This window comes from Scyliorhinus torazame, chromosome 9 (genome assembly GCF_047496885.1).
Source record: "Scyliorhinus torazame isolate Kashiwa2021f chromosome 9, sScyTor2.1, whole genome shotgun sequence".
NCBI lineage: Eukaryota > Metazoa > Chordata > Chondrichthyes > Carcharhiniformes > Scyliorhinidae > Scyliorhinus > Scyliorhinus torazame.
Genome location: NC_092715.1, coordinates 102,095,148 through 102,112,483, shown reverse-complemented (window position 1 = coordinate 102,112,483; position 17,336 = coordinate 102,095,148). Strand labels below are relative to the sequence as shown.

The 17,336-nt window shown below is 47.8% G+C and overlaps 1 protein-coding gene and 1 long non-coding RNA gene across 2 annotated transcripts in view; one reads left to right on the top strand and one right to left on the bottom strand.

Annotated features, from left to right (window-relative positions):
- Nucleotides 1–4,983, bottom strand: part of lnpep (leucyl/cystinyl aminopeptidase) — a 185,885-nt gene extending 180,902 nt beyond the window's left edge. Inside the window, exon 1 of the mRNA XM_072516343.1 lies at nucleotides 4,457–4,983. Coding sequence (XP_072372444.1) covers nucleotides 4,457–4,478 — 22 coding nt within the window. The 5' untranslated portion in view covers nucleotides 4,479–4,983. The remainder of the gene's footprint in view (nucleotides 1–4,456) is intronic.
- LOC140429406 (uncharacterized) overlaps nucleotides 4,808–17,336 on the top strand; it is a 28,468-nt gene continuing 15,939 nt past the window's right edge. The window contains exon 1 of the long non-coding RNA XR_011949081.1: nucleotides 4,808–4,897. This is a non-coding gene — a long non-coding RNA (uncharacterized lncRNA). The remainder of the gene's footprint in view (nucleotides 4,898–17,336) is intronic.

Genomic DNA, 17,336 nt, shown 5'->3' with positions numbered 1-17,336 from the left:
TCCCCTCGTGCCAGCCATTTCCATCCGCGGGAGAAGGCTCTCACTGTCCACCCTATCTAACCCCCTGATCATTTTGTATGCCTCTATTAAGTCTCCTCTTAACCTTCTTCTCTCTAACGAAAACAACCTCAAGTCCATCAGCCTTTCCTCATAAGATTTTCCCTCCATACCAGGCAACATCCTGGTAAATCTCCTCTGCACCCGCTCCAAAGCCTCCACGTCCTTCCTATAATGCGGTGACCAGAACTGTACGCAATACTCCAAATGCGGCCATACCAGAGTTTTGTACAGCTGCAACATGACCTCCTGACTCCGGAACTCAATCCCTCTACCAATAAAGGCCAACACTCCATAAGCCTTCTTCACAACCCTATCAACCTGGGCGGCAACTTTCAGGGATCTATGTACATGGACACCTAGATCCCTCTGCTCATCCACACTTTCAAGAACTTTACCATTAGCCAAATATTCCGCATTCCTGTTATTTCTTCCAAAGTGAATCACCTCACACTTCTCTACATTAAACTCCATTTGCCACCTCTCAGCCCAGCTCTGCAGCTTATCTATATCCCTCTGTAACCTGCTACATCCTTCCACACTGTCGACAACACCACCAACTTTAGTATCGTCTGCAAATTTACTCACCCACCCTTCTGCGCCCTCCTCTAGGTCATTGATAAAAATGACAAACAGCAACGGCCCCAGAACAGATCCTTGTGGTTCGCCACTTGTAACTGAACTCCATTCTGAACATTTCCCATCAACCACCATCCTCTTTGTCTTCTTTCAGCTAGCCAATTTCTGATCCACATCTCTAAATCTCCCTCAATCCCCAGCCTCCGTATTTTCGGCAATAGCCTACCGTGGGGAACCTTATCAAACGCTTTACTGAAATCCATATACACCACATCATCTTGCTTTCAAATCACTCTTCCTCTCTTTGTAACCTCCTCCTATCCCACAGCACTCTGCAGTATGTGATTATCCATTTTGTTTCTCTTGCACATGTGCAATTTTAATTGTTCCATTATTAGTATTTGTACTTTCAGATGCCTTGGCCCTAAGCATTCTCCGTCTTTCTCCTCTCTCTTGGTCCTCTCTCTTCCTTCCTTTGTTTTCAGACAGCAGCTCTTTGTCTAGTTTCAGGGGTAACAAATGCACGGATGAGGATTTCAGCAGATGAGTTGAGTAAGGGGTGAAGTTTGGCGATGTTACGCAGGTAGAAACAGGTGTTCTTAGTGACGGTGTATATATGTGGTCCGAGGTTCCTCTGGATTTCAGACACAACACTAAGCTTGCTATGGTCTAGATCAGCCTTGGATAGATGCAAAGGAGAGGGATGGAGTATCTAGAGGACAAATTTTCAATGCGAACAAAAGTCAATTCCCAATATTTAATTGGAAAAGACAATGCTTACTTCCACAAAATCTGCCTTTAATATGTCTTTGACAATAATTTCAATTCAAAGGAAACCATATTTTTGAAAGCTGGTCAACTGCATTTAAAATGCATTCAGATTATGGTGCAAAATATAATTCAAAAGTAAAACTGGCAATGTTTCAAATTAGCTGTTATGCACACAGGATCTGTATTTACTAAATGCTTATACAAAAATAGTAATTTGAAATGTTTTGTTCAACCAAATTAACAATAAAAGTTGTGTTTCACCTGGTTTCAACAAAATTCAAATTCCATTCACAAGTTTCTAAAAATGATTTCCTTGGCAGCTAGTTTGGTTAGTATTTCTTTATTGTTGGAGACAAAGGGGCAAGACTTAAATACCATGGCCTGGGATGCCCTGTAAATGGCCAATCTTATTGCCTATTAAAAACGTAATTTTTTTGTTGGAAAATAACCTACAAAATAATATTCACCCACTTACAAAATTAAACTATTTCATGAAAAAAAGTGTAAATCACCCAGAAATAAGGATGCATGATAGGCCAATCCACAAGGCAAAAATAAACATTATCTAGGTGACAAAGCGACTCAAACACAACACAGAGATAAGCAGGAGCAAGGCCATGGTAGAATCAAAAACGTGCATGATAGGCCAATCCACAAGGCAAAAATAAACATTCTCTAGGTGACAAAGCGACTCAAACACAACACAGAGATAAGCAGGAGCAAGGCCATGGCGGAATCAAAAACGAGGAGAATTTTTTTAAAACTAAGCTCTTGCTAAACAGAGTCAATGTAAGTTAGCAAGTACAATGTCCATAGAATCCCTGCATTGAAGAAGGAGGCCATTCAGCCCATCGAGTCTGCACAAACCCTCATAAAGAGCCTCGGCCCACTCCCCCACCCTATCCTCATAACCTCGCACATTGATCATGGCTAATCCACCTAACCTGCACATCCTTGGACTGTGGGAGCACCCAGAGGAAATCCACGCTGACATGGGGAGAATGTGCCAACTCCAGTCACCCAAGGCCATAATTGAGCCTGGATCCCTGGCGCTTGAGGCAGCAGTGCTAACCACTATGCCGCCCTGTCAATGGATCAATAAGATTCTTTGTAAGTTTGGATACAACTTCAAAGTGGAACAGGCCTCCAAACAACAAGGACAATAAAAACATCAATAACATAGTTTTCTTCATGTTTGATTCATTGCTTCCACCCATCCTTGGTGCAATCTAGTAATAGCCTCACCAGACATTCTGCTGATATTTGATATTTATATTCCCTGAACCTCTTCGGTCATTGCTGTTTAATGTAGATAACATGTGAACCAATTAGTTGCAAGTGTCGCAGAAATAGGAATGTATGATACTTTGTGAAAGAAGAAAAGAGAAAAGGGGTTTCATTTTACCGTCTTGTATTGCTCACAGTTTCTAAATAAGTTTCTCTTTTCATACCTCAATCGTGCAATTGCCAGTCCTTGGCATACTGCATCCGCAAACCACACAAACCACACCAAAGGTACATTACATGTTACTGGATTATACTCATTTTCCATTAAATTTTAATTTTGTAAAAATTCTTAAGAATTTGGATTTAAAAACAAAGTATAATTATGGATTAACCACAGTGAAAATTTACAATTAATTCATAGCCACAAATAGACTGGGGAAACTTCAAACGCACCGGGGCGTGGATCAGCATAGCATCTGCTTTCACAGCTAGGGTGCGGCTCATACATGAGGAACACGATCAGAGGTCTGTCTTTATAGAACACCTCCTGACCTTTCAGGGAAGTTAGGCGAACGATAGTGCCCTCTCACCAAAACAATGTTCATCTGCATTTATAATCCATAATTTCAAATGAGGAGCGACAAACCAAACTAAGACAGCTATTGTTGACTAAATTCCTGACATTTCAATCATATGAATATTGCTTCTTGTTTCATTGTTGTAAAAAGATTATGTTGAAAGATTTGTAGCAAAATGCACATATTGTCTTTCATTGCTTCCTTCATTCAGATCACAGAATAAATCGACCAGATGTTACAAAACCAGTAACTTGACTACCCACATTCTTGAGCATACGCATATTCAAATGACATATACAACTACTGCAGTTTCTCCAAGGCATTTTACCCGATTTTTTTTTTTGCCACTGACAACTTTCTCTGTGCCTTGCTTACTAGCATAAAAAGGAAACAGGATGTTTTGCAAAATGAATGGTCCGTTATGAGTAGCATCGGCCGACAAAAAGAACAGATGTCACAAAAGTAATGGATACTTTTCAATAGCATTCGAAATAATGTTTATAAAGCCCTCCCGTATCCCATCAGGGACAATACATAATAAAATAGTACATTAAGGAGCTATCCCAGGGTCTAGTTAGCAGAAGATCTGAGACAATGGAAGATAGAAATTACAATAAAATGTGCAAGGCTGCACCATACACTTGTGAAGTTCTTTAAAAAACGTATCCAAGTCATAAACCGAGTGCATCAGATGGGTTTGTAACAGATCTCTGCACACAACATTTATACCACATTGGTGTTATTGTTTGTGCATCAGTAATTGCATAATCACAAGGAATCTAATCGGTTCTCGACGGAGGGGGTGAAGTCCCGTTGAAAAGAAATGCTTGGGGTGGCGGTGTGGGGAAACATGAAACCACCGAGGAAATTGGGAACAGACTGATTTATCTAATTGCACCAATTTAAACCAGGAAAGGACTTAGAAATTAGAACGTTCATACATTCCACATATTTTTTTAAAAAGTCATCCAAAATCGGAGCAAGAATCAAACTAAATTGTCTCTGTTGCCGAAACGAAACGTAAAAACAGGTTTCACAAAGAAACCCATAAGTACAAGAGATTCGGGTTTGCAAGTACCCATCATAATGCGACTGGACCCTGGTTGTTTTTTTCCTCTCACCCCCATCACTTCGACAGTGTTCCTCACCCAACAGTTGCTACCAACTTTGCAACATTTTTACCCACCTTTGATTCAATGTCACTGCCACAAATACACCGGCGACAATCACATGGGGTTACTCACCGCTCTGGAAGCCGGAATCCATGGCTCTGCCCGGGGCCTTCGCTCTTAATTCCGATCCTTCTCCTCAGATCCAGTTAACGGGCAGCTCAAATGTTGGAAACACTGACAGCAATAAACTCGCACTTGCTGCAAGAGCCACCAGACTACAGCGGAAAATACATCATTCACTGTCCCATTGGAAATATAATGCAACCTCTTTATTGAGAGAAATGTTTAAATGCACAAGGCCTCCTGAACGATGGGAGGATTCTCCCTTATGTGCCCATCTCTTTCCAAACTGCACGGTGTAAAGACAGCCCAACGTCGACCATCTTAACTTGTGTTTCCTTCTTCTTTTGCGCTCCCGCTCCTTCCAGACACTATAGGTCGATCGACGAGTTACACACACTGCAGAGATTGCCTGCCACTCACTCAGCAAGTTTCAGACCTTTAATAGACCAAGTGAGTCACTCAGTCCTTTCAAATTTGTTAGTCCTTTCAATTTTTTTTTGTTCTCTGTTTCCATGTGAATAAATGCATTATACAGGATTTAAACAGACCCCGGTCTTGGCGCTGCAGCCTGCGCCAGTCTTTAAGTTAGACATATGATTCAAACATGTTGACAGCTGTATTGGTCCTTCCACAACCTTGTTCTTATTTGGAGGAGGGGCAAGCATATAGATAGATATATATGTGTGTGTGTTAGGTTACACAATGCCACTTTACATGTTTTAATAGTGGTCAGTTCTGAATTTGCTCAACTATCCAAAACACCTGGGCTTCACCCTGCCCTCACCTGACTTCCACAGGCAACCCCGGCTGTTATTCCTTTCCTTTACCCTCTCTGATTTAGGAACACCAAAAACACCTCAGCGGTAGCACTCGAGTCAGCTAATTACGTTCTAACCATAGTGAATCTTCCGACCTTCCTCGTTTTCTATGATTCAACACCACATCACATGAATTTGCTACTGAGCTAAAATTGTTAAACTGTAAATCCTTTTTTTTATTCACTTCAGTATTTGACCTAAATGCCTACATTTTATAGTTATAAGGTTGTTTACATTGCAAAGTATGCTAATGAAGGTTTTACAACAGATTAGAAATTCGTCATCCTGTTTATTTTTCAATGCATGCTGATTTTCCTGCCAAAGGCATTTTTTAGAGAGATTGAAGGGATGATTACCTCGTTCTTATGGGGAGGGAAGGAGGCCAGAATTAACAAGGGGCTACGACAGAGAGGAAGGCAGGCAGGGGGTTTGGGTCTTCCGAACCTGATGTATTATTACTGGGCGGCTAATGGGGAGAAGGTACAGAGCTGGGTCAGAGGGGTTGACTCCCAATGGGTCAGAATGAAGGAGAGTTTGGATAGGGGGTCAGGATTGAAAGCGCTAGCGACAGCGCTGCTCGAGACTGTCCCGGGGAGATACTCAGGGAGTCCGGTAGTAATAGCTTTGTTGAGAATTTGGAGGCAGTTTTGACAGCACTTCGGGTTGGGGGCGGGGTCAAGGGAAATGCCGATTCGGGGGAACAATAGATTTGAGCCAGGGAAGTGGGATGGAAATTTTCGGAGATGGGAGGAGAAAGGAAATAGGACACTAAAAGATTTATTTCTTGGGGATCGTTTTGCAGGATTGAAAAGCTGGGATGGTGATGTACCGTCAATTACCACAAGATGAGAATGGTGAAACAATCGAGGCTTTATTGCACAAGATGTTGTGCCTCCTGCAGCTGGAACCAGAATGGGAGCAGCGCAGGAGAGCATACTCTTTTATATGCCGCCTGCTGGGAGGAGCCAGCAGGCAGAGATTTACCATAGTTCCTGTAATACACGGGCAGTGCTGTAATACATGCAATATATCACTAGTGGTGTTTACCACATTCACCCCCTGTTTAAAAAAGAGTCCGGCGGGGGTGAAGAAAACATTACAGATTAAGTTTGTCGGGGGCTTTGACCCTCCGCTGCGATCGCCTCAGTCCTGGTGGTGATGTGGGCGCCAACGTGGTCACCTGCAACTCCGGGAGCGTGTTGTCCTGGTCTTCATCACCCCTGAGTGGATCCAGTGGGGGGACGGATCCTGCTGGGGTGAGGGCTGCAGTGAGGTTCGCTGGAGGGAGGGTGGGTGGTGCAGGGGTGAATCAGGCAACTGGGGGGGTGGGGGAGCGGTGTCAGGTCAGGGGTCGTGGGTGGGCACCCAGCGGGTGCCAGGTCTCGGAGGGAGACTGTGTCCTGGTGCCCGTCAGGGTGTGCCACGTAGGCGTACTGCGGGTTTGCATGGAGGAGGTGGACTTTCTCGACCAAGGGATCTGATTTATGGCTCCACACATGCTTCCGGAGGAGGACGGGTCCAGGAACTGTCAGCCATGTTGGGAGCGAGACCCCAGAGGTGGACTTCCTGGGGAAGGCAAACACACGTTCGTGAGGGGTCTCATTAGTGGCGGTGCAGAGGAGCGACCAGATGGAGTGCAGTGCATTGGGGAGGACCCCCTGCCAGCAGGAGACCGGGATATTTCTAGACCGAAGGGCCAGCAGGATGGCCTTCCAGACTGTCCCGTTCTCCCTCTCCACCTGCCCGTTTCCCCGGGGGTTGTAGCTGGTCGTCCTGCTCGAGGCGATGCCCTTGCTGAGCAGGAACTCAATGGAGTAGGGCAGGTTGCGGGCCTTGACAAAATGGAAGAACCGGGTGACCCCCGGGTGGCAGAGGTCATAGTGGAGAGCCCTGAGTCGGTCCACTTGTGCGCTGGTACATGTACCGTGGGATAGACCGTCAGGGGGCTCGTTGAGCTTCCCCGGGCGATACCAGATCTCATAGTTATAGGTAGAGAGCTCAATCCTCCACCTCAAGATCTTGTCATTTTTGATTTTGCCCCGCTGTGTATTATTAAACATGAAGGCAACCGACCGTTGGTCAGTGAGGAGAGTGAATCTCCTGCCGGCCAGGTAATGCCTCCAATTCTGCACAGCTTCCACAATGGCTTGGGCCTCCTTCTCGACAGAAGAGTCAAAGAGGCAGATCGTCCCGTGCCCGTTGATCTTCACCGTCATCGTAGCGGTCGCGAGGTTGCGGGGCTGAGACTGATCCAGGGTGATGGAGGCGGGCTGCGGAAGATATTGGGAGGTCCCGGGCTGGTCAGCGGTGGCGGAGATATCAGTAGGCAGCGAACGGCCAGATGAGCAGGGATCCTGAGGCGCGGTCCAAAATGGCACCGAAGGTGGCGGTGCCCATGGGCCGCACGTGGCTTGCGGTCGAGAAGATGGCGGCGCCCCTGGATCGCATGTGGAGGGGTGTAGAAGTGCCGGGCCTGGAAACAGCTGCGACCGACCGGGCCTGGCAAACAGAAACAAAAGTGTCCCTTCTTCCCACACCCATTGCAGGTCGCGCTCCGCGCCGGGCAGCGCTGCCTGGGGTATTTGCTCTGTCCACAAAAATAATACTTGGGCAATCTGTAGGGCCCGCAAGAAACCGTACACAGTTTCCCCTGGGAGTTGCCGACTCGTGGCCAGCAGGTGCCTGGCGTACACTTGATTCACCGGTTTAATGTAATGTCCCTTTAGGAGCGTCATCGCTTCTGTGTAGGTGGGCGCACCCGGATGAGGGGAAAGATTTCAGGGCTCAACCGTGAGTAAAGGACTTGGAGCTTCTGTGGATCCAAGAGTTCTTCAGTGGCTGCTCTGAGGTAGCCTTCGAAGCAGGCTAGCCAGTGGTCAAAGGTGGACGTGGCGTTGGCTGCGGGAGGGCTCAGCTGCAGGCGATCAGGCTTGATTAGGAAGTCCATATTTTAAAATCTTGTGCAATAAATTGATGTACCATCAATTACCACGAGACGAGAATGGTGAAACAATCGAGGCTTTATTGCACAAGATGTTGTGCGTCCTGCAGCTGGAACCAGAATGGAAACAGCGCAGGAGAGCATACACTTTTATACACCACCTGCTGGGAGGAGCCAGCAGGCAAGGATTTACGTAGTACCTGTAATACACGGGCAGTGCTGTAATACATGCAATATATCACTCGTGGTGTTTACCACATATGGGCCGGTGCAGGGGGAAATATTCAGATACATGCAGGTTCGAGACTTTGCCAGAAAGAAGATACAGAGCTTCCCAGTAGAGCCGACTTCCACATTGCTGGAGGAGGTGCTGACGACAGGGGGACTGGAGAAGCGGGTAGTATCGGTGGTTTACGGGGCTATTTTGGAGGATGAGAAGGCGCCGCTAGAAGGGATCAAGACAAAGTGGGAGGAAGAGTTGGGAGAGGATATGGAGGAGGGGTTCTGGTGTGAGGTGCTCCGGAGGGTGAACGCTTCCACCTTGTGTGCGAGGTTGGGGTTGATACAGCTGAAGGTGTATAGAGCGCACCTTACAAGGGCGAGGGTGAGCCGGCTCTTTGAGGGGGTAGAAGATGTGTGTGAACGTGGGGGGTGGTGGGGGGCGGGGGGGGGGGGGGGGGGGGCCGCAAACCACGTTCATATGTTTTGGTCCTGTCCAAAGCTGGAGGATTACTGGAAGGAAGTGTTTAGGGTAATCTCTGAAGTGTTGCACGTGAAACTAGACCCGGGCCCTCGGGACGCCATTTTCGAGGTGTCGGACCAGCCGGGGTTGGAAACGGGCGCTGAGGCAGATGTTGTAGCTTTCGCCTCGTTGATCGCCCGAAGGTGGATCCTGTTAGGGTGGAGATCAACCTCTCCACTCTGTGCCCTGGCGTGGCGGGGGGACCTGCTGGAATTCATTACACTTGAAAAGGTCAAATTTGAACTGAAGGGAAGGATGGAGGGGTTCTACAATTCATGGGCGTAATTCGTTATGCACTTTCGAGAATTGGATTACATCGAACATTAGGGATGTTGGGGGCTGGGAGATTTGGTGCGAGGGGACTGTATGTGTTAATGGTGACTATGGGTGATTCCTCATTCCTTTTTGTCATTTGTTTATGTTAACATGCGGTCCAATGTTTGGGTTTGGTGGGAGGATGGGATCATTGTTATTGATATGGGGATTGACATTACATTCGTTACTGATTATTATTTATTGTTGGGTATACATTTGGGAGAAAATGTGAAAAAGGAGAATAAAAAATATATTTTTTAAAAGAAATTAGTCGTCAAAGTTAATAATAATAATAATTTTTATTAGTGTCACAACAGGCAGTTAACGGGCTGCATGGTAGCACAAGTGCCTAGCACTGTGGCTTCACAGCGCCAGTATCCCAAGTTCGATTCCCCGCTGGGTCACTGTCTGTGAGGAGTCTGCACATTCTCCCCTTGTCTGCGTGGGTTTCCTCCGGGTGCTCCTGTTGCTAACTTTTGGTTGGTTCAATTGACTCTGTTTTATAACTTTTGCTCTCGAGTCGCCAGGTATCTTTATGATACCGCCACGAGGTTCAAGTTCAAGTAATGATCAATAACTCAATACACCGATTAATAAGATTCAAATCAAAGCACATTTATTATACACAGTAATCGCTACTCATGCACAAATTCTACGTCTAAGCTACTTCTACAACTAACAAGCCTCTACTTAGCTTCGGACAGGCCCACCAGGTCAGGGGAACAAATGGCCTTTCGTTCAGGTTCTGAGTCTGCGGGATTCAAAGTTGGTATGGGTTGGTAGCTAGGAGCGCCTATCTCGTAGCGAGCGTTGACTTTAAGACTTACTGGATATCGGCGGCAGTTGAACCGGTCACGGTCAAGGTTGGTTCGCGTTGCTGAGTGACCCGGTCAAGAAGAACGATTTGAACTTGGGGGCTTAACTTTACAGTCCCCCGGGGCTTCCCGCCTTTCGGGGCGGACCCTGTACCTGGTTCCAAGTGATTGGACTTTGTTCCAATCGCTTGGTTCAATTTCTCCAATACTGAAGCGGTTCCCTGATCGATGGACGGTCTTGAGGTGCCCGTTAACCTCGTTTGTGTTGGCTCCAGCTGGCGCCGGAGAGCCTGGCTTAGCTTTGTTTGTCCCAAATGTTGCGATTGTTCCTGGGGATCGCTCATCAGTATGTAGATGGCTGCTACATTATTATGCAGATGGCTGCTTGTATCGATTGTGTCTGGGCTTTTGCAGAGTTTAATACACAGTAACTTGCACCTGCTGGTTTCTGCCTGTGTTGGCTGAATTTCCCTGCAGCCTTTGCTGTTCTCCATTTTACATCGGGAGTTGGCCAACCCAGGTGGCTACACACCCTCCTTGTGACCCTAACGCGAAGCGTGAAGGATCACATAACTGTGTTGGTTTTCATTCCCTGACCCGGCAAGCACTCTTCTATGGCCTCTACACTGACCATAACTATGCAAAAAAATTTTAACTGACAATTCTGAGGGGCACTATGTCAAACATTACAAAACAAGAAAATCGGAACCTCTAACTATCCTTAATAAACTACACTCACTCAAACATTTCATCACACTAACTTCCTAAACCATACAAACAAAATCATAGCAGTTTTATACACATTTTCTGGCTTGGCAGTCAAGGTCAGGATTGTACAATTGCTCATGAACATCTCTTTATTTACAACAAATCGCAAACGAATGCTTTTTATTATAGATCGCGGGGGTCGGGGGTCTGGTCGTATCCGAAAATAGGGGATCTTATTCTATATACCGGGGTGCGAGCGCTGTAGGCTCTCCTTCTCCATTTTCTCAGACGAATAGTCGGCACGATGCAGCAGAGTATCGCCAATACCAATAGGGATTCTATCACCTAGGACAGGGAGTACCAGGTTCTAAACCTGTCACACCAAGATGGTGTGGTGTCGCTTGTGACTGGGCTCTGGGTACTGTGGGGAAGGGAATCATTAATGGCTGGGGGAGTTGAGGTCGGGGGGTTCGCGTTTGCGCGCAACCAAATGTCCATTAGGGTTATGAGCCACGCGGAGGATGTCCTCATGGTTCTTCTTCTTTCACTTCTCTTCTCTGGTCCTGGAGCTTCTGGAGTCCTGTGTGATCAAGCATAGTGTCTGTTACTATCTTGGTTTAATATCTCGTATGATAGCCTGTCTGTCCTTTAGTGCCAATTACTCCCTTTATAATTGGTCACTATGTGTGACTCCCTCATTTTTTTTCTCCAAAAACCGAATTTCAAGACAAGACACACTTACAAATAATGAACCAGTGCGAGCCGTCTCGCAGACTGTGCGATTTACCATCCAAATGTTTGAGGATGTAAATAGCATAAAGTTGGCAACCTAAGGGTCACCTGAAAACAAAAGAAAACTTTTTGAACAAAACTTTCCGAAATGAGGTGCGTATGGGCTGCGACGGGTACGATTTGGATGGAGTCCCCAGGTAGGACGGCGACCAATGCCGTGTGTGCCCTACCCGAGCGTAGCTGACCAGAGGGGGGGGTTCCCAGGCAGGGCGGGTCCCAATGCCGTTTCTCCACTGCCTGAGCAACCGACAAGAACGGGCAAGAAATGTAGTCATCGTGGGGGGTTGACGTATTGGTTCTTCCTTCGAACCAGAAGAGCAGTTATGAACGGGGGTCTGTGTTTCCAGCGACAGACGAGTTCCTCTGAACTGGCGTCTGGGACATTAACAAGTCTCTGCGGACAAACTAGTTCCACTGAACTAGCGTCTGGCCAAACTAGTTTCTCAGACTGCCAGTGGGTGTCAGAAGGGTGGTGTCAGAAAGGACACCGTTTTCTCCCAAGCGGTTTCTTTTAAAACATGGGGACGGAATCGGGGTCGTCATTGTAGGTCGGTGGTCGGTGGTGGGGTTTGTTTAGGAAAGTGATCATGAAGGGATCACTCGAATCGTGGTCAGAATCGCTGGGTGTCGGTCCTGTTGCATGGGAATAGTAGGGAGGTGTGCTGTGGCTATTGTCTGAGTCACAGTCGCTGTCGTTGCTGCTGCTGTCTGTGGGCGTTCCGGGGCGGAGTGTATATTTTGGGGGTGGAGTCGAGGTTGAGTCCGTGGCTGGGCTGGATGTGTTGGGGGAGGGTAGGGTTACGTTGGCTGTGGGCGGGGCGTGGTCTGCTGCGTCGAGCATGACGTGGTGTGCGTGGTTAGACTGTGTTCCATATGCCTTCAGCTGGTTGATATGGAACCACGCAGTCTTACCGTTGGGGTACTTTATTTTGTAGATGGAAGGGCTTACTTTGTCCGCAATGGAGTACGGACCCGAATACTTAGATGACAGGAATGTGCTGGGGTTATATACGGAGAGCATGACTTGCTGTCCTACACTGAACTCCATCGCATGCACTGTCTTATCGAAACAGGCCTTGCTCTGTTTCTTTCTTGTGCCCAATTTCACTGCGGCTGCTAGCTGAGCCGTTTTAACATTCGCCACTAATTGTTCTACTGCTTTCTCGTGTGTGAGGGTCGTCACTTCGGGGCTGGTCAAATCTAATCCTAATAAAAATTCTGTGCCTTTCATGGGGCATCCGGTCATGAGGGTGTGTGGGGTGTAACCTGTGGATGTGGAAACCGTGTTTCGCAGAAACATCAGCGCAAAGGGGAGGACTGAGTCCCAAGTGGTGTTGTTTTGCTGGACCATTTTTCTGAGGGTTGATTTTAGAGTCCGATTCATGCGCTCCACAATACCACTTGACTGGGGGTGGTATGCAATGTGGAAGTTTTGGGTAATGCCAAATATCGTGAGGACATTCTTCATGACACGTCCCGTAAAATGGGAACCTTGGTCGGATTCAATACTGCGGGGGAGTCCCCATCTCGTAAAGATGTGGTGGGTTAAAATCTTGGCTGTGGTCTTTGCCGTGTTTGTTCTGGATGGGAATGCTTCCACCCATTTTGTAAACGTGTCTATCACCACGAGTACATATTTATAACCATTCCTGCAAGGGGGCAATGGTCCAATATAATCAATCTGGAGGTTAGTCCAGGGGCCATTAACGGGTCGGGTGTGACTGAGCTGAGCCTTTTTGGCATATCGGTCCGGGTTGTTCTGGGCACCGATAAGGCAATTCTCAATGTAGTGATTTACATCGTCCTTTAAACTCGGCCACCAGCAGAGCTGCCTGAGGTGGGCTGTAGTGGGATTGATTCCCTGATGTCCATGACTGTCATGGAATAAACAAATCAGTTGATTCCTGTCCTGTTCAGGAACCACATAAAGGGTGTCTTTTAACACCACACTGTCATGTGTGGTCAGGGCATTTTTAAACCTCTCATAGGGGGCTGGATATTTTCCTTTCAAAATCTCCCTGAGATTGCTGTCCTGCTTCTGGGCCTGCACTAAATCCTCGATATTAGTCTGCGAGACCTGAACTGCATTCACTGGTGCGCTTTCGGGGGGTGTCCAAAAATATCCGTGCCTGGAACCTGCTTTAGCCAGTGCGTCGGCTTTTACATTTCCAGGGGGGGAGGAACGATGGTGACTACGAACTTTGACTATCCCAAAAGTCCTGTTCTGTGCTCGCTCTAAAGTGTGACGGAGCAATGGGGCTGAAGGGAGGGGTTTTCCGTCTGCGGAAACAAATCCTCTTGTTTTCCACAGCGTTAGCAATTCCGTAAGGCTGTTGAAGACATAGAGGCTGTCCGAATATATGTCTGCTGGGCTGGGGAAGGAATCTGGGTGTTCCACTATGTATGCGATGGCCGCAAGTTCTGCCGCCTGTGCGCCTAAGTGTCCTGGAAGTTTTATTGCTATTTCTTCTAGGGCGCGTCCCTGCGCATCCTCGACATAAATACCGCATCCTGTTATGCGCTTCCCTTCTAATGTTGTGGAAGATCCATCCACATATATCTTTATGGATTCGCAGGTGCCTCTGTGCTTGAGGCTCTGGGGTGAACTACCTATCTTTCTGGGGGGTATTTTAGCAATAAAGGGGCCTGTGTTGTGGCGTGGAGATATAATTTCACATTCGTGGGGGGGTTCCAGGGTACTGTAAGTTGTCGGCTAAAAAAGTGTGGATCTTTGTCCTTTTTAACAGTGATGTCCAGTCCCTGCAAAAGAAGGGTTCACCTGGCTGCTCTTATCTGACTAACTACCGTCCTTGAGTCGTCCGTCCAGTAAAAGATGGGTGGGGGTGTGTTCTGTGAGGATTGTGATGGGGTTCAGTCCGGTAATGTACGAAAAATACTGTACTGCCCAGAATACTGCGAGCAGGGGCCTTTCACAGGCTGAAAATCCCTGCTCCACAGCATCTGAAACTCTGGAGGCGTAAGCCACGGGCCTTAACTGTTCGTGCCGTTCCTGAAGGAGCACGGCCGAAAGGGTGCGGTCTGTGCTTGCTACCTCTATCGCATAGGGGGAAAGCGGGTCTGGAACTTGTAGTGCGGGGGCCTGCTATGAGTGCTCTTTTCAACGCATCCACAACATCAGTATGCTGCGCAAGCCATTCCCACTGGGCTCCTTTCTTTAGGAGGTCTGAGAGGGGTGCTGCCTTGCTGGCGAAACCGTCAATGTGGTTTCGGCAATAGCCAACCAGTCCTAGAAATGACCGGAGGGCTGAAACGTTCTGGGGAAGGGGAAATTTAGCAAGCGAGTCAATCCTTTTGTGCTCGATCTCGCGTTTACCATGTGTGATAATTGTACCCAAATATATCACCTTATTTTCCATCATCTGGGTCTTTTTGGGGTTAACTTTACATCCAATTGCTTGTAGGAGTTCCAGGAGTTCGGACAGAAGCTCAATGTGCTCTTCCTTGGTGTCTGTCTGCAGTAGTAGGTCGTCTACGTACTGGACCAGACAATTCGGGGCGACAAAATTTTGATAAACCATTTGCCAGCTGTCGGTGGAAAATGGAGGGTGAGTTGTGGAATCCTTGTGGCAGGCATGTCCACCTGTACTGTTGATTTTTAAAGGTGAAGGCAAATTTGTACTGGCACGCCTTTGCCAATGGAATGGACCAGAATCCATTACTGATATCCAAAACCGTAAAGTATCGGGAATTGAGTCCCTGCTTGAGCATGGTCTCGGGACTTGTGGCTACTGTGGGGGCTGCTGCGGGGGTGATTTTGTTGAGTTCCCGGTAATCGATGGTCAGTCGCCATGATCCATCGGGCTTTCTCACTGGCCAAATCGGGGTATTATTAGTGGAGGCTACTGATCTAAGTACGCCCTGCTCTAATACGCTGTCGATTACTTTTGAGATTTCTCCCTCTGCCTCTTGGGGAAATCCATACTGTTTTTGGGGTCTAGGGTCAGGTCCTGTGATTTGTACTGAACCAGTCATCCGGCCACAGTCGTGTTTGTGGGTCGCGAATGCTGCCCTGTTCTTTTCCAGGACTGCCCTAACCTGCTTGTCCGTGCTAAGTGTAGTCGGGTTAAACCAAAATTCGCCTACTGCGCTAATTTTGTTAGCGTATTATCCTATTATGAGCGTTGCGGGGGCTTTTGAAGATTTTGCCATGTTCCAGACACACTAGTTGACTGGATCAAAGGATAGATTGTGGGAATTCATAAAATCGATTCCCAGACTGTGTTCTGCTGTGGGGCAGGTCAACTAAAACTATGGGGTGCTTGATGGTGATGTTGCTGATTTGAATGGGTACAGGGGCTGTGATGTGTCCCTGCTGTGAGTGGCCTGTAAAGCCACTGAGGGTGATGGTGGCTGTAGTGGGCCACGTGTCCTTTTGGAACATGGTGGAGGAATTTATTGTGGTGCAGGACCCTCCTGTGTCCCAGAGAAACTCAATGGGCTGTCCCCGTATCTTCGCTGCAACTACCGGTCGTCCGGACCTATCCCAAAGGGTGTCGCAGACCCAACTGGGGGAGCCCGAACACCATCAGTCTATTCCGTTCAGGTCCGCCTGATCTGAACGGGTGCTCACGCTATGTATGGGCTCTGTCTTATTCTTACTTAGAGTGCCCGTCTGCTGGGCTCTCTGTGGCTTTCGTGGGGCATTGCATTCCCTTGCAAAGTGTCCCAACTGTCCACAGTTGTAACACTCCTGTGACTTTTGTGGAGGGCTGTTCTTTCCTTCATTTACCCATGCGGGGTTCTGGTGTGTTTTAACTGCTTGTATGTCTGCGTCAGCCTGCTTTCCTTTGGGATTTTTAACTGCGGGTTTGTTTTGTACAGACTTCTCCCAGGCGCGGGACAATCTTTTTACTACCCATTTCTCATTATGAGCCTCCTCTGAGGGATCATAATTCGCACAAGCTTTTTGTCCTGTTTCTGTGGCATGGGAGATAAGGGTGCGGGTCCATTTGGCCATGTTGTCTGGGGACAAATGGGCACGGTCTAAGTCTCCAAAACCTGCTGCAAAGTGGTCCACAGGCATCCAGCAAACGCTGTGAGGTGCTAGGTTTTCTTTTCCCTACATTTATTGAGGCCATCTACGGGGTCACCCCGGTTATACCCGATCGCGTCTATGACCGCGGTATGTATTTCTGCAAGGGTGCCTCCTCCTACATTCTGTGGGTCGGGAAGGGCTGCTACGACCGAAGGGTATAGACTCAAAACTGTGAGCTTCACGTGCTCTCGCTCATCCAGGCCGTACATGGTCACCTGCTGCTTTACTCTGGCAAAGAAATGGTGGGGGTCTGAGGGGGGGAGGAACGGTGTGATTTTGTCGCACGCGTCCCGTAATTGGGTCACTGTTAAGGGGGTGGTGTACAGAAATTCCGTATCATCCGATGTGGCTGTGCGGTGGGTGGTGACTGGGTTCATTGGAGCCTGAACTATCTGCTCTGTGGGGGGTTGGGGCGCTTTCCTCTTTTGGGGCTTTCCCTGTGCACATGTTCCCTGAACATACCTCTGCGCTGTCTCATTCAACTCTTCCCAATCAGGGCTGTCTTCCTCATCTAATTTTGCTCCGAAGGTTTCCTGGAATCCTTTTTGAACTGAAAGCAGCGATTGCAGCTCTTCAATCTGCTTCCGGCACTTTGCGTGGTCTAACGAGCTTTATCTTTGCTCCGTGGTGGCAGCATGGAGTGCTCTTAACGCTGCCTTCAGGTCACTACACTGCCTCTGCAATGCTTCTACCTGCTTCTCG